Below are 17,808 nucleotides of genomic sequence, written 5' to 3'. Positions count from 1 at the left end.
ACCTTGATAAACCTCGCATACGTTTCCTTTCGTGTGTGTGCATGCATGTGTGTGTGTGTGCTGCAGTAATAATTGATATTCAGTTGTGCTGTTCAAACATCAGTTCCTCATTACTCCTCGCTGACCTCCGCCGTTTTAATTTCGCTGCTAAAGTTTTAATTTCAAACTTTTTGATCCTGGGAAACGGAGAAGCCTCTGAATGAATTCAGCGGAGACGTTTTGCTCTTTTTAAGAATGGAAAGCTGCTTTTTTTTCTTTTTTTTTTCTTTTTAAAGTCAAAATCCGACTGTTTTATCAGATTAAAATCACAAACTCCTTAATTAACATGCAGCTGATTCAACAACCTGGGCCCAGAAGATTTCTGCTGTTGGCTGAGGGTCAAACTATAAGAGTCAACTCCTCCGCCCGTCTAAGGGTTGCCAAGAGACAAAAATGTACAATTTCTGATTGTATTTGTGATTCAGAAAGACTACAGCATCTTCATCTGAAGCGCACTGTGATACAGGATGAGTTAAAATCACATTACAACCAGATCCAAGCAGAGCAGCAGACTCCAGAGTTGATACGACTTTAACAACTTGAAAATTTACTTGACTGCTAATAGATTTGACTTCATAACTATACACACCACATATTTAAGTGTAAGAATCATTGATGAAGTGTGAAGTTTTACACTGGATATTGAATAAGCAAGAGGACATAATACTATAGATCCCAACAGATATTTTGCAAAGACCTTGTGTGGTCCTGGTACTCCATTACTCCATAATTACATCCAGAATTAGCTAGCTAGCATGCTATTTCAGATAGCGGGAGTCATATATAATCATAAAAGAAGGGTAATTAAAATGTCATCAAAAACACAAGCAGCAAGAAGCAAACTGTGAACACAACACTGACGTAGCATCACCTTTTATGTTGATTTGGGAACGAGTTTCTTATTTTTTACATCTAGAAGTTACGGAGAGTCGTTTTCGTGTCCATCGAAGTTATAGAGAACTTCTCCTTTCGTCTTTCAAATTGTACATACAGGATTTATTTGATCCATTATTAATGTGAAAATATTGATCAGTGGAGCTTTAAAGTGAGAACTTTTACCTGAACTTTCATCCAATGAGCTGCTCTGAAAGTAACCAAATATAAAACTCCACACAAAGTCTCGTCCTTACAGCAGCAGCTCACAAAAAAAGGATCCAACCACCTTCTTCTATTTGCATCTTGTTTATCATAACCTGACCTGATTGTAATTATCGAGCACCTGTAATGTTTGTTTTGTTGCCTCCTCGTGTCTGATGAGGACGACTGTGAGAACTATGTTACTAAAATCACCAATCACCAGTGTTCCAATCTACATACAGAACACCTTCCTGTCCTTGATCAACCGGCGCCGCTTTAATGTTTAATTCAGCTCAAACTTGTTTACATCAGACTGCCGAAAACCAAATGAATACGCATCGTGTAGCTCAGTTTGTGGGCGCAGGACCGAGAGCAGGAAGGCATGACGGGAGTGAAGGTTAGTCGACCGCCTGGTGTAACATCTTGAAGGACGACGTGTCTTTTGGGCAAATCAGTTCTTTGATCAATTCCTCATTAATTCAGAAAGTTCAGCCGACAGGTCCAGATAGAGCGCTGCACCGCAGTATCCCCGACAGTATTCTGCAGCCTACAAAATGGCTGCCACTGCATTTGTTCTTAGTATTCTGGTGTGGTCACCTCAAGCACTACAAGAAGGTGCAATACTCAAAAAACTTAGTTTTCATTATCAACATAATAATACAAGAAGGCCACACAGCATTTTCTTTAACAGTCGTGCAAATCTTTAAAACCTCGAACCGACCGAAGAACTGAGATGTATCGATTACTTCATTTCCCAACAGACACCTGGCAGCACTTCTGCACATATGTTCTTCATATCTACATACACATCTGTATGCACATTAATGTTTGAGAGCACAGATCTTTTCTCCTTGTTAAATAACTTATTTAATCCTTGCACGAGGCTTGCAGACAACTTGACCCCAAACTAACGTCACATTTCACTTGTGGCATGGAGTTTAGAGAGCGGACTGACGAGACGACGACGGAGGACTTTTGTTCTCAAAGCAAGATTTAAAGTCGGATTTAAACAGAGAGTCTGATAACATCACTGAGGGAAAAGGAGTCAGTTACCTCGCTGAGAAGCTGGAGGTGTAAACTTTTCAGCAAACAGCTTTGTCTTGTTCAAAACGACTCCCAGACACATTTTAAGTGGATCTGCTGTCTACAAACGCCTTAAATGACATGAATATTAAAAACAAAATAGAATTGTGCTCCTTATATGATATTTTTGACATCACCAGTAACAGGCTCAACAATGACAGTGTTGTCTGGACGGACATTAGCAGCGTCGGTGTTGTCGCTCATGCGTGATTCACTGAAAACGACGCGTCATCAGCAGTTTCTGACACCATTTCCAACGAAGCATCATGTCACCTTCAGAGCTGAATCAGCGAACAGCTGAGTTGTTTTTCAAAGGAACTGTCAGCACAAACAAAGTAGATTCTGTGGAATGTAGATCTGGCTGATATCCAGAGATTGTAAATTATGTCAATGTGCATTAAAGTTGTCTTGATTTCTTTTGTAGCTCCCCTGAGGTCCTCGTACCAGAGGTTAGGAATCTGTTTGAAATCCTGCTGACAACACAGAGACCTCCGAGTACCAGAGCGTTTTCAGGAGGTTCGACTGGTTTGAATTAAGCAGAGCTCAGCAAGAAGTGAGGATTCGCTTGGGGGGGATTCCACCCCACAGAGGGAAACACTCAACACATGTTCATTCACACCCTCCTCTGATACCTGCTGAGTCTTCTTGCAGCTGAGGTTCGGCGGGTTGAAGGACTCGATCTCCACACACTGCTGGTTGGGAGACCACAGCCAGGTGTTGTCCTCGGACGACCGGCTGCACTCCTGCTTCCTGGTGCACCTTTAAATCCAGGCAGATGGAGAGAATATCAAACATCCTGACTCACATAACTTTTAAAACGTTACATGAGCAGGTGCGAAATGCCTGATGACAGGGACGACGTGTAGGGTCAGGCTTGCTAACTGCTAACACGCTAGCAGGGAAACGTTGGTCACAAATAGCTCTCTGAGATTCTTTCTGTCATACGTGTAAAAGCAAGTGGGTGTCAATGCTCGTGATGTTTGTTGAGACCTTTGTGCACACACAGTGACTGACCTTCCCTCCAGGACACACCAGCCACAGTACGGATCCTTCATGGCGACGCAGGACTGGCAGTCTGTCTTCAGGTGGCAGGCCTGGACGGGAACCTTGATGATCTGCACACACAAGACAGGCTTTTATTGTGAAGGGCGTGCAGGAGCTTCAGAGCAAACGATGAAACTCAGGCAAACAAAAATCCTGGAGGATATGGAAGAGCTTTTATTAGCTAATATTAGCATTCAGATCACAGCTCGACTGGATTTTCTGTATTTCTCTGCGGGGGAAGTGGACCCGTTCAGTGTTGTAATCTCGTCCAGCACCATTTAAAGTACGCCGAATTATCCACGAGCAGTTCCCGTTTTCTGTGCACTCATGGATGTTCAGACAACTGCCAGTGAATTACCTCGATACTGAAACAAACTTAAAAACATGACTAATCTGAGGCAAGTTCTGAGGCGTGTTGTCTCTGTGATTTCTGGTGATCAGAGTGTGTTTCACGTCTCGGTGTTAAGATGAGTTATGACTCACGAGGAGCTCAAATTCACCTCACGCAGTATCTTTGCCTCCCCCTGCGATCCCCCCCGAGCCCTGGAGAGGCTGCCGGCTTCCTCTTTTGGCTAAGTTAAAACTACAGATGAGTTAAATTACCGAAGAGCAAAGTGAATATTTAATCCAAACCTCCCACTGTAATCTTAATGCCCTCTGAACGGGGCCACAGTCAGTTTCAGGAGGAGACTGGTGAGTTAGGAAGCTTCCTGCATGATCACCGGAGAAGATAGATAGATAAATAAATAAATAAATAAATAAATCGATAACTCCACGATTCATTTGGGACATGTGTTTTGTTTTTTGTGGTTTTATTCTCACAGCTGTCAGCAGTTTTGATGCGCTGCCTGGATAATTGATCATGTGTTCAGAGTTACAATGCAAGATGTGCGATACAAATCTGTTTCAACTAACAATTAAACTCGATACCGCAACATCACCAGACTCCCTTAACAAATCACATGATTTTAAGAGTTGCTGTGCGAGGAGGAACTTTGTGAATCTGCTACAGCAGTTTCTAAATCTTTGCTGCCTTATTATAAATCATAAACAGCGTGAAGTTCAAAACATTAAGATGCTTCTTTCCTTTGTTTGTTTGTTTGTTGTGGCATCGCTGACCAGCCTGTCTGCTTCTGTGTCCAGAGTGTGTCGTACCTCCAAAAGCTGTTTGAACACATAGTTCCAACTGATTCCACCCTACACCAAATGTTTTGAATAGAATATAAAATATTGACCATAAAAGTGTCCAAGTTTACAGCTACAGTAAACAGAAACTCATAAATAATGCTTCTTTTGTCGTCAGTGCAGAAAATCACCAGACTCCCTTCAAAAAATGCACAATTTTGAGCCTTGTTGCATCAGGAGAGACTTTAAACACTTTCTGAAGCGCTGTCTACAACACGTTCTTAAATATTTGGGCCTTCTTGTTAATTCGGCAAATGTTATATGTGAAGATATTTCTTTCTTTGTCATATATATGTCACGTATATTTGCAGTGAGATCTGATCACAAGAGGTCACTCGAGACGTGTGTTCTCATCCCGTGATGCGAGACATAAATAAATCCTTCATGTACATCCCTTAATAGTTTCTTCGATTTTTCCTCCCACATGTAATATTTTCTTGAAAGAGGAACGTCTCCGGATGGTATTTTAATGGAGAACTTCTTCCAGCCAGCTGTGGAACTAATTTTCCTCGCTGACAAAAAAAGAGGCAGGTCTAATAAATTTAAATGAGCAGATGGAACAAGCGCGAGTATCGTCACTTGACTTGATCAAAGTGAATTGCCCTCTTGAAGTGCATTCTAATTAATTCATTTCTGAATCAATAACATCAATTCCACTTCGGTGTGGCGGCAGAGAACGATGGCGACCGAAAGATGAAAGGACATAGAGGAAGAGAAAGACAGATGAAGAGGAGAAAGCCGAGAGGAAAAAAAAACAAAACAAAGGGGAGAGGGAGAAACGACTGAATAAATCAATGGCTGACTTCTGTGTGGTAATGTAGACGGATGTATTGGTGTTAGCTGAGCGAATGAATAAATGATCAAATAAGACAGGCAGAATAAATGAACGGCTCATTAAGTCCCTGACCTGATGGATGAAATAAAAGAAGAGGGAGTAAGCAACGTGACCTTCTTTGTGTGGCGACACCGAGGTGTTCGATGGACGCAAGCGGAGAGAAATGGATTCAGTCAAAAAGAACAATCAATCCGCCCGAGTCGGAGCGAGCCTGACCTTTTTCTCCGTGGTGATGTACAGGTGTTGGAGGCTCGTATCGAACAGGAGGTTCTTGTTGACCTTGTCTCCCGTGACGTCGCCCGGCGCTCGGCCGTACACCTCCGGATGAGCCGACAGATGAACCTTCAGCACCTGCAGGAACACGGAAAATGCATTAGAGCGCATTTAAATCCCACCCATCCGAGCTCCGCTGTGGTCGACACATTCGAAACGAAAAAAAGATGATTATTCATTCATTACATGTTGTTTCACGAGGTGATGTGATGTTATTTTTAGGCCTCAGTGATGAGAGCAGCAAACACAAGTGTTAATATTCATTTCTTATAGTTTATTTTGCAGAACACTTTCTTGAAACAAACAAAAATATAAATATCGAACTCAAAAATCGAGCAAGTAAAAATTCACACCAACACAAACACCAGTGTTTCCACCTCTCCTCCAGTGAACAAAAGTAAATCCAAATTCATTAAAAGGTGAGAAGTTAAAAGTTTGATTCAGAGAACGGAGCAGCATCAAGGCCTAAACGAGCTGACTAGCATGTGAGCTAACCTGCTAGTTACGTTCCTGTTCCTCCACTACATTTGAAGGCAAATATTGTACATTTCTCTTTATACCGAAGTCATTATTTCATGACTTTTGGGTTCTTACATGGCTGCATCTGCGCTCAGGAAACTGTGTCCGTCTGAACCGACTATAATTAGAAAGGGGAGTTCTTGTTCACCTTTCAGACGGGGGACAAAAACGGGGAACGAGTGAATGAAAGCAGAGAAAGAAAAGAGAAAAACAAAAAGCCAGCCGGAGGAGGGAGGAGGGAGTCTTTACCTCTCCAGTGGCGGTGCCCAGGAACGCCACGGCGTGCCCCATCTCCACCGCCACGGCAACCGCCGTCATGTGACCCTTACCGACCAACGGGTGCCGAGCCGTTAGGGCGTACTCGGCCTTGCTGGCCAGAGGGGAGGGCAGGAACTCGGCTCCGCACTTGTATCTGAGGGCCATGTTATTCTGAGGGGACACAAAGTCAAATCCTCGCTCAAACATTCATATCAACGCAGGCTTATTGGCTCAGCTGTCGATATTCGTCCCTCTTGTTTCAGCTCCTCTTTATCTGCGACACGCAGGGAAGATTTCTCTCACCTGATTGTTGCTGCTGCACAGCTCTTCAGCCTTGGACGAGTACGGCGAGTAGACGGCGGCTCTCTCGTTAATGATGCCGTTGTTGCTGTAACAGGCTCCGATTATCTCCACCAGCCTTTCATTAATGGAGCGCAGAGGGTACATACCTGCAGACAGAAGCACCAGCACCGTCTCTACATGCTTTTTCCTTCTTATTCATGACAGAAATGATCTGAGTCCATGTTTTCTGACAGGCTGCATGTCCCTCATTATTTACAGTTTTACTCTGAAAGGACTGTAAAATCTTTCAGAGGAAATGTGACGACGGTTTTGCTTTGCTCGTGGTGAAACTGTAAAATATATTTACAGCTTCATGACCACGACCTTATCCTGCTGTAAAACCACCTACACTGTTGGAGAAATATTGAAATTTATCGTTGTTTTTTAAGTGGAAAATGGTCGATCATAAAAATAAACCTTGGATAAAATCTGTGAGAGGGGAGAAGATGAACATACTGATTTTTAAATGGAGGTTTGGGGTCAATAACTGATTTGAATTTTGATCAATCTACTGATGAAGATCAAGTGATGATCATGATCAAAATCTCCAGAAGAGTTAGTAAGAAAATAATTAATAAAACTGAGCAACACAGTCAAATATTTCATAATATGTTGGAGCTAAAATCAACAGCAAAAAACTGGATCTCTGCGTTGTCCCAAAATTAATTGACATATTTAGAAATTCAGCCAACCAACAGACAAACTTCAGCCAACAGTAATTCATCAGGAAGATCTGCCAGCGTTAAGAATGACACCTACACATGGCGGAAGTAGACGGGTCTTCATCCGAAGTGAAGGTGACAAACAGCACTTTGTCAGACGCTGAAACGTCTCCGTACTCGCCCGATTTTTTCAAACTCTGAGCCAGAACTTCACCCGGCGTCGCCACATAAGCAGCCTGAGAGGAAGAGAGGAAGAGATAGATGTCACCGCCGCCCTCTGAATAAAAAGCTGACAGCGCGGTCCGGAGCGCCTCCTCACCTGAGCCTTGTTGTACTTGTTGGTGCTGCTGCAGTTGAGCTGCAGCTCGGTGTAGGAGTAGTAACCCTGATCGTCCTCGCACATCCTGGAGATGAAGGTGTAGTTCTTGGTGTCCTGGAACCCCAGCGTCCGCGAGAACAGGAAGTACACGAAGCCACCGTCCTTGAAGGCGAAGCGGAAGTCGTGGAGGTACCGCAGCAGGAAGGGGTTGGCCTGGACCGCCGAGGCCTCGATGATGCTGTCGAACACCACCCAGTCGCCGTAGTCCTGGAGGATCCGGGTGGAGATCAGCTTGGTGCTGTCGTGGTTGCCGTAGCCCTTACCGACCTGAGACGGGACGAGACGACGAAACACTCGTGAAACAAGGAAGTGGAGAGAGTCTGGACTCACACAGCAGCAGGTCCACTTCCTCTCACAGGACATTTGACTTTCTGCTTCTGATCTCATTAAACTAAAACCAGACGTTGCTGAATCACGGAGAAGTGGCCTGAAGTGAGACACGACTCACAGAATGAGACTCACTGGAAACTTTACTCCTGAAACACTTGAGACACGAGAACAGCAGCAGTGTGAAGAACTCGCCTGTTAAATACTTTATACATTTAATAATTTCCACCACTGCATTGAAAGGTCTCCGTGTCAGTTTGCTTCGTTGTTGCCTGGGGAGAAAGTAACCAGACTCCCTTTACAAAATTACCAATTTTGAGAGTTGCTGAGTTTAGAGAGACTTTATGAATGTTGTAAAATGCTACTTTTGACAAATTCAAAATCTACTGAGCCTTCTTGTAAATTCAGCATTAAATGCAAAACATTAAGTTGTTTTCTTTCCTTGTAAAAAGTGAATCAGCATGAAGCAGCGTGTCCTGCTGCTTCTTACCTGCTAACATTTAGCAGCTATTTAAACACAGTTTCAACTGATTACAGATTAAAGCTAAGAAAGAGGACAAATATTATTGAGAGTAAACATGTCATATTTGATAAAAACAGTAAACAGTGAACAATATAGGCTACTTATGTGGAGAAAATCACCAGACTTCCTTAAGAAATCACTGAATTAAGAGAGTTGCTGAGTTATAAGAGACTTTATAAACTTTGTGAAACACCGTCTCAGAAAAAATCTTCATCATTCTGGTCTTCTCGTTAATTCGGCAAGTGTTATCCATGAAGATATATGAGATTTAATTTTCTTTTTTTTGCTGCTGGAAACAACATATATGTGATTATGTGTGTCTTCCTCCTCACCAGGAACACTGTGAAGTTGTCTCTGTCCTTGGTGAAGTATGACATCACTCCCACCACAGAGACGCTCTCCTCGGCGCTCGCCACGTACGACTTCTCTCCTTTGGTGTCGCTGAAGTACAGCAGCTGCTCCACGTTGCTCAGGTTCCTCAGGGAGCAGATCCCTCTGTAGACGCTGCCGCAGACCACCAGGACGTCCTTGCCCCCGTGGACCAGCAGCAGCTTGTTGTGGTTGTCGGTGTCCACGGCGTTGTCGCAGGCGTCCGTGACGGGCGGCGTGCACTGTCGGTTGTCCCGTTTGGGGCCCGTCTCGGTGCGGGACTCGACCCCGAGGTCAGGGTTCAGCTGGTAGAGGGCGTTGACGGCGCCGATGTACAGCCGGCCCGTATGAGGGTCGGCCACCACGTTGTTGATCAGCGTGTCGGACTGGAACTCTGCGTTCTGGCCCAGCGAGGGGCTGAGGTAAACGGTTGCCAGGGCGACCAGGGCAAACTGCCACGCCCACCACCGCTCCATCATGTCTGGTGGAAAAAACAGAAGATTTTTGGATGTTAAAAACAGTAAAACGCAAAGCTCTTAATTTCTTTTTACATTAATCAGACGGCAGAAAATCTTTATAGAGCAATTAAATGTTACACAGCTGCTGTTTAATGAACTAGTTTTCCATTTATTACTGATGTTTATTGTCAAGTGTGATGAATTGTTGCTTTATTCTGTTTTAAATCATTGTAAATTAAATATCTCTGACTTTTGGTGTGTTGGACGAACAATATAAGACAGTAGAAGACGTCGTGTAGCACTCTGGGACACTGTGACGGATAAATAATGGACACAATATTCACAAGTCTGAGTCCTGAACATTTAGCAGCTATTCAAACACAGTTTCAACGGATTACAGATTAAATTTATGAAAGGAGACGACCTGTTACTGACAGTAAACATGTTCAACTTGATAAAAACAGTAAAGAGGGAGAAAATCACCAGACTCCCTTAGGAAATCACTGAATTAAGAGAGTTGCTGAGTTAGAAGAGACTTTATAAACCTTGTGAAACACTGTTGCTGACAAAATCTCAATTATTCTCGTCTTCTCGTTAATTCGGGAAACATTTTCTACCCACCACAGAAATAAAACAGAAGATTGAACTTCTTGGATGTTAAAAATAGCAAAATGCACAGCTCTTAATTTCTTTATACATGGAATTTGATGGCAGAAATGTCACATAGCTGCTGTTTAATTAACTCATTTTCCATTTTTTACTGACATTTATTGTACAGTTATGATGTTGACACTGTGACGGCTAAATAATGGATGTATTGATCTTAAATTTGAGCCCTGAACTTGTTTTGTGAACACAGTCCTGACAACAAACCTTGAGAGAGCTCTCTCCCTCTCTTGTCCGCCACACAAAGCAGAATCTCAACAACTCTCTCTGACTCTGTTATTTAGCACTCGGCGCCGACAGCAGCAGAAAGTGGAGGAGAGAAGGATGAACGCTGAGAGCAAAGAGAGAGACGAGAAGCAATAATGAGGAGCTCCTCGTTACAAAGCCAGGACATTCTTTACTGGAGGAAAACGAGGAGGAGGAAGAGGAGGTAGAGGTGGAGGTAACGGCCTAAAAAGTGAGAGTCGCTGAGCCAGATTAGATTTGCTACGACAACAAAAAAAAAAGAAGAAAAGAGAGAGACCGAGTGTAGCAATTAGTTGTGTGACACACTGAGTTTCTCCTTCCATTAGTCTGGATGGGTGTGTTTAATTATGGCGGCGGCCTGTGGCTGTAAAACAAGGCGACTCCAGCGCGCAGAAACACCCAGCACAACATCTCTTCTGCTCTAATTATTAAGCTGTTTACCATTTATGCAGGTTTATATATCAGGTTTATTCTTGAGCGAGTCGCTTAAACTTAATGTGAAATTCAGCAGATCGTTTTTTTTTTTTCCCTCCCACCCATCCTCGTAAATTTTTATCATTCATCATAAAAATGTTTTTCATTACGGCGGCGGTGTCGTCGTCTCTGCTTTCGGTCCCATAAATCACTCTGCTTAAAGTCACATCATGTTCATTTATTCACACTTTTAACCGGCCAATCACTGCTTCTTCTTCTTCTTCTGCTTCTTCTTTTCTTTTTACAGCAGCGTTCAGATAGTTCTGATTGGTGGTCAATTGCCCGGCGCTTCCCCCTGAGCTTTTTCCTCTCTCGCAAATTGAATTCACCTCGGTTCGCTTCATTGCAAAGGGATTTATTAGTGTGAAAGGACTTATCTCTCTAACCACCTGCTCGCCTAAATTACCTATCCGCTGATATCAGGAGTCAGGTGCTCTTAATGGCTGCACTGCAGAGTTTAAGGAGATCTAGTTACCAACACGTACACAAACTTTTTTAGTCTGAGGCTTCACTGTTCCCCCCAAAAAGGTTGAGAGAATCTACTGAATCTGAACATGAACGCATCGTTCTGGGAGAGAACAAAACGTGCAGACATGAAGACAGAAATCTGCAGAATGAATCCAGGAGACGCAGAAGTATCAGGCTGCAGGGGGACCAGCTGCTTCACTTTTCACAAACACAAATGCAAAGCGCGTCTCTGAAGGGTTGGTGGGTTTGATCCTCGAGAGGCTTCCTACACCTTTTTAAATGCACGAATTCAAGCCAAGGTGCAAGTTTATCCCCCTCTTCAGGTATTCACAGCCTCAGAATGGGACATTTTCTAAAAGCTCCGAGTTAACAAGTTGGGTCATGGCCGCTAATTTTCATAATATCTGAGGGAACAAAGCTTCAGCCTCGCCTGCTTCTCGACGCCGTTACTTCGCAGAACGACTTCAAACGCCTTTTCACGACGCAACCGCGAGACGAGGGCAGCGTTAATCACGTCACGACCAGTTAACGATGCTGCTGTCTGACTGGTCGGCTGAACTTGTCTCGGACGTTTAGATCTATCAGAAATACATAATGTTGATATTTAGAGCACAAAGGTTCCTCCCACAGCGTGATTCTGCAGTATGGATTTAAAATGTGCGTGTTGTCGGTAGCGTCAGGTCGACTCTCACAGCCGAGCGTTTCAGCCGGATCACGACTGCGTTTCATTTTGCTTCTTAAAAAAAAAGAAAAACTAAAAAACACAACGTTCCTCTGCTGCGTGTCCCTGTGATGTGGCCTCCTCTCATTAAGTTTCATCTCTCCCTTCCTCCCACACCACAGTAAAAAAAAAAAAAAAGAATAAAAAAAATAAATAAAAAAGGCATAAAGACGGCAGATATATTCACCTTCTCCGTCTCAGAGGAGCCGTTCTGGATGTGTGCATCTGCCACATCAAAGGAAAATCATCTTTGGTTTCCACACGGGATCTATCTCTGAGCTCTGTCAGCCATCTTGGCCTTTTCTTTTCTCTTTTTCTTTCTTTCATCCTCCTGCTTTGGTTCTTAAAGCCTGACAGGAATAAACGGTGTGTCAGAGGTGTAAAAGGTGTGTGTGTGTGTGTGTGTGTGAGCAGCAGTTTGACTCTAAGATCTCCTGTGAGGACGTGTCAGCTGATCTGCGTTCAGGGCAGGTTTAGGATAACACGGCTTGTTTGCTGTTAAAGTGACGTTTAGCGAGGAATCAAATTTTCGACTATTTTGATAATCAATCAATCCCGTCGGCCAACATCTGCTGGATCCAGCTGCTTTAGTGAACTTGCTGCTCTTCTTTGTCGTTCATGACGATGTTAACTTACATCGTCATCTCTACTAAAATGTCCTCCTGTCATGCTGACTTCTTTTGGTTTAATGATCTTGAAGAACTTGAGCTGTGCATAAACGAGGGAACCTGGTTTATAGCAGATATTCTCTGTTAACCTGGAAGACGAGGCAGAATATTTAGTTCATGATCGAACTGCAAAATAACTTAAATTTCTCTAATGAAGTGTAAGAAACTGTTCGACCGCTGGCGTCCTGTGAACCTTCGAGTGTCGGGTGGAACACGGATATAAACTCCATCATCCTCACTGTCAAAGGTGTGAATATTTAGGAAGTTTAGTCTCTTATATCAACAATCAATCATCTCATGACAAGATAATCTGTCCTTTAACGGGAAGAAACCTCGCGCAGAACCAGACTCAACGGTGAGCCGCTGATATGAAATCTTTGATTTGATGGGAAACGAAGAAGCCAGCGTTGGAGTAAGAACGTCTCAGGACCTTCTGGAATGAATCGGACTCCAACAACTTCATGAACTCTCAGTGAAATCAATCAGCCTTGATTTGTCTCTTCACACAAGTTTCCCTTTGGTGCATTTTCTTTGTTTCGAGACAGAAAAAGAAAAAACAAAAAAGAGAGACATTTAATATTTAGTCTCAGGATGAAGTATCTGAGAATTTAACAATTTAAATGTCTCGCTGGGTGAAATATTAATGTGAGACCGACATGCGGACAGACAGACGAGCAGACAGGCAGAATATCCTTATATGGAGTGTCAGATCTGGGTCGTCCCTGGAGATCCGGCGTGTCAGTAAACCGGTTCTGTTTGAAGTCGTTCCCGGGGGGTGAGGATGTAAAGACAGACAGAGGGAGGGGAGAGAAACGGGTGAGGGAGACTCTTAGGCAGAGAAACAATGTGGATTACAAAGAGAAGTTAGAAAGAGAGAAAAGCTTAGAGAGGTTAGAGAGAGAAAGAAAATCAGTCGGGCTTTATTCCCCTGGCTGGAGCTTCTGCAGACATTCCTGGATTTAGTTTCACTCCGAACTTTTTAGCAGAGGGGTCAGCGCTCGAGACTTTTCAAAGTATGCACTCGGGATTTTAATGAGACACAGATTGCTGCTCTCCCCTCCTGTAAATGTGTGTGCGTGTCGCCGAGTGTTTAGTCCGGTCTCGCTTCTCCATTACATTTGCATTTTTATCCCCTTTGTTGGTAAAGTTTTTTTCCTACCGAGTAACGTTTGGGCCGGTGTAATCTCACACACACAGACTCTGAAGCAGCAGCAGCAGCAGCAGACTGTCGGCTGAAAATATTCATTCCTGAATTCTGTGAACACAAACCGAGTCCTGCCAGAACCCTTAAATACATTTACAGACGGGATACAGATGGAAGGAAAAAACCTGAATAAAAGGAGCAGAGGAACACAACAAGTGCCTCCATGGAGACACACCCCTTCACGTTTCCCCTCGTGGGAGCTCAGTTAGGAAAAACTCTGCATGGTGGTGAACAGAGAGGGACCTGCTGCTTATTTCTGTACGTTGCAAACTTAATACTTATGTTATGCCTCCAATTACTCATGCAGGATGGGATTAGCATGCTAGCTAGCTAATTTGGTCTTGTTTGTGGTGAATTTATCAAACAAACTGCTCCATATCGCTGTTTTCTAGGCTACACACACGATTTCTCTGCCGTCACACTGGATCGGTGGGTATTTCGCAGAACGTTGCGCGTCACCGGTCGTCCTGTTTCCCGTCAACTAGGGCTCGAATTTTCACGATATGAACATCTGCAATAAACACATCGCAAAAGTCTGCCTGACAAACGATGAACAAGAAAAATTATTTTGTTTACAAGCGTCATGCTTGCACCCTGAATCAGATGAAGCCCCAGCTAGCCGTTAGCTAGCCTGACAAAATTAATTGGCATCAGTTTGGTGTTGATTGCCAGGTTATGATGGCTGAGGGAGGAGAGAGAAGCCAGGAAAATGTGGTCGATGAAGACCTGGTGGTGAAAAGAAGCAACACTTCTGCTATACGGACTTATTCTGGATTCAGGAGAGACGACGTGTTGCAACATCGAGAGGAAACACAACCAACATCCATCACCAACTGCAGCACAACCATAAAGACCGACACCAACAATTCAAATCTAACGTTATCCGTCGTTAACTGTACAGTTAATAACATGCAAACTCTAATATTTGTTTGTTTATCGCAAGTTAAATCGTCATCGCAGTATTGAACCGTGTTATCGCTCATCGCAGATCTTCCTCAGGCCTCAGGTCAACAACTCTCCTCAGTCCGTGTGGTGAATCTGCATGATTTCCTGTTTATGGTTTAAATTTTCTCTGCGTTAGAAAAAAAAAAACCTTGTGTGGTCTCATCTGCATGCATAGCCCACCACCAGGCGCCATTAGCCATTCATGACACCATGCCGCGGGAACATTGAAGCTGATTGGCCGGGCCTGGAGGGGATATGAGTGCTATGATTGGCGGAGCCCGGGGGGAAATTGGGTTCTTATTGGTGGTAATGAAGGGGCCTGCAGGAGAGCATGGCTGAGACAATATAAGCATAAAAACTGAGGAGGACACACACACACACACACACACGGCCGATATATCTCATCTATCACAACACACACAATCTCCTCCACTGGTCCCAGAGACCACAAAGGCATTACACATTCTCTAATGTAGAGAATAACAAAGAGGAACCAGACTGTAGGATTCTCTCAGGTCCTGGAGGAGAATCCAGACGTGACAGGAGGAACAGCCAGACAATCAAACTCTGAGGAAAAGGATCCTCGGTCTCACTAGAAAATGTCAGAAAAGTCCAACTAGAGCAACTAAGAGAGAAGTGTGAAGGAGAACATGTTGCCACCAATGATATTGAGTTGATTGATCAGTCAGAGCATGTTCTGGATTAAAATCTTTGTTTTTTTTCAAGAGAAATGTTAAAATTTGTGTCGAAAGTTGAAAATGTGTGATCTTAACCGACCGAACAGTCCAAACTCCAAGAACATGATTATTTGTCTTATTCCTAAAAGAGTCAAATTTTAAACAGACGCAAAGTCCAACTAATCCACGATTCATAGACATAACTAATTATTATTTGTATTTTTGATAAATCAGACAAGCACTTCCTTTTTTTTCTTACATATCTATTTTTATTCTAAATGTCAAAACAGCCATTAAAAAACTCCCAAAACCAAAGAAAACTGACTGAATTAAAAAAAAAATTTGCCCTTTAATCTTCTCTTTATTGACCTGAAGAAGTGATCGAGTATCAACATCGCTGTTGGTTTCATACCAGAACTGATTTAATCCAACACGTCATGTGGTTTCCATCATTTCAACCCTTTTTAGACCCTTGAAGCTCAATTTATCTACTATCAAATTAAGAATCGAGAGCCAATAAAAGGAAAGAAATGATTTCATCAAATCGGACCGACAGACCCCTGGAATTAGGCAGTGTAATTTAAAAAAAAAAAAAGGACAGCAGGAAGTACTCGAGCAAACCTGCGAGGATGTAAATGACTCGGCGCTGGATTCGTCTCTGAGTGGACGTTATTACACAATGACAAAATGAGAGTCTCTAATAAGTCGACCTTTGAGAAGAGGATTAGTCTGATGATAGGAGGTCTGTGGGGGGGGCAGTCATTAAGCTGACTGAGTGCTTCACACACACACACACACACACACACACACACACACACACAGTGCAGTACCACTTGGTAACATCTCAGCTGGGCGGCGACACGGCGAACTGAAAACAAACGGTGTCTGGGAGAAACGAGGACAAAGAGCGACTGTCAGCGGACGCTCAGGGCCGACAACACAACGAGCAGTAAATACAGGAAAACATCCAATAAATGATGGTGATTCATAGAACCAGTTAACAGCCGATGAACACCAGCGGAGAACTGACACGGGGATTATTGGAAAAGACGCTTCCAAAGGCTCGACTGTTAACGTTGACAGCGTGGTGGTCTGTGAGGGTTTCTCCCATCCTCCAGTCAGAGACGTGCTCATATATTTTGAGCTAAGCTAGCTTTAGCCTTTGGGTCAGTCCATTGGCAGAGAAGTCAGGGGTGACCTCAGAGTTTTGGGATGTATGAAGTCTGACAGGAAACACAATCAGCAAACACATCCGGGTCAAACGTGGAACATGAATATTGTCTTGGATTTTCTGCAAATATTGATGTTTTTGCTTGATTTTCATTCTGGTTCTCGGTTATTGATGCTAATTAAACTCAGCGGCAGCTCTGGATGGATCAATCACTGGTGCTGACGTGTCGTCGAGTCTCGTTTTGTTTGCTGAAAGTGAAAAATTGGCTAATTTCAGTTCAGAATAGGAGTGATGGTGCATTCAAGGACACCAAGACGTGAGAGATTTCCCAGATGGCTTACTCATCAACATTTTTTTTCATGTACGATTTGCTTGTAGTTTGTCTTCTGGGTGTAGTTTCCTCTAATGAAGATGGCTTTTTAATTGGAAGCTGATGAACAAATTGTGTCTTTGAATGCACCACCCACACCCTCACGCAGTGAGTTTGGGTGGGAAAAAAAAAAGCCTCCTTATTGCAACCTTGAAGAAAAAAACAAAAACAAAACAGCGTCAATCTGACAAAAAATAAAAGGCAGAGTGCTCTGTGATGGATTACCAATCTAAAGTCTCCAGTCAGTGCAAATTTATTCTCACCGCTCACCGAAAAAAATGAAGTGAAATCCCACAGACTGCCTGGTGAGGAAGGGAAGTCAATCTTCTTAAATAAATATGACTTTATATAAATGCATGGAAAGTTTTTTTTTTTTTTTTCCCTGCAAAAAGGTAAAGACAGAAGTACGAAGAAGAAACACGATTTCAAACACAAGCTCACCAGATTAATCCTGCGTTATGCAAATGTAATTTGGTGGCTGTGTCCTCTGCGTTAGAGAGAGCGATTAACAACCACTTTATATCCGAGTACACCTCCCATTAACCTGACAACTGCACACACTGATGATGTGTGTATGTAACACACACACACACACACACACACACACACACACACACACACACACACACACACACACACACACACACACCGCTTTTACCGCCCGCCGCGTTCAGCTCACACGGGAGGAACTGTCAGAGCTCACCGACGGCCCACAGCAACTCATTTTCTAGTCTTTAAGATGTCATGATTGATGTTTTTCAGTGACTTTACCAGCTCCAGATCCTGATGATGCCGCTTTTTTTTTTTTTTTTTTTTATAAAGGCA

At 43.3% G+C, this 17,808-nt stretch overlaps 1 protein-coding gene across 2 annotated transcripts in view; it reads right to left on the bottom strand.

The window, feature by feature from the left end:
• Window positions 1-17,808, bottom strand: part of plxnb2a (plexin b2a) — a 153,195-nt gene that overhangs the window by 25,808 nt on the left and 109,579 nt on the right. For both annotated transcript variants that reach the window (XM_037121159.1, XM_037121160.1), the window contains 8 exons: window positions 8,879-9,396; window positions 7,637-7,963; window positions 7,415-7,553; window positions 6,617-6,762; window positions 6,305-6,484; window positions 5,480-5,614; window positions 3,214-3,314; window positions 2,832-2,958 (listed from right to left, as the gene is read on the bottom strand). In XM_037121159.1, the coding sequence (XP_036977054.1) occupies window positions 2,832-2,958; window positions 3,214-3,314; window positions 5,480-5,614; window positions 6,305-6,484; window positions 6,617-6,762; window positions 7,415-7,553; window positions 7,637-7,963; window positions 8,879-9,394 (1,671 nt within the window). In that variant the 5' untranslated portion in view covers window positions 9,395-9,396. The remainder of the gene's footprint in view (window positions 1-2,831; window positions 2,959-3,213; window positions 3,315-5,479; window positions 5,615-6,304; window positions 6,485-6,616; window positions 6,763-7,414; window positions 7,554-7,636; window positions 7,964-8,878; window positions 9,397-17,808) is intronic.

The sequence above is a fragment of the Acanthopagrus latus genome, chromosome 14, assembly GCF_904848185.1.
Source record: "Acanthopagrus latus isolate v.2019 chromosome 14, fAcaLat1.1, whole genome shotgun sequence".
In the NCBI taxonomy this organism is placed as follows: Eukaryota; Metazoa; Chordata; class Actinopteri; order Spariformes; family Sparidae; genus Acanthopagrus; species Acanthopagrus latus.
The sequence above is the reverse complement of the archived record's forward strand: the minus strand, read 5'-3'. Positions and strand labels throughout refer to the sequence as shown.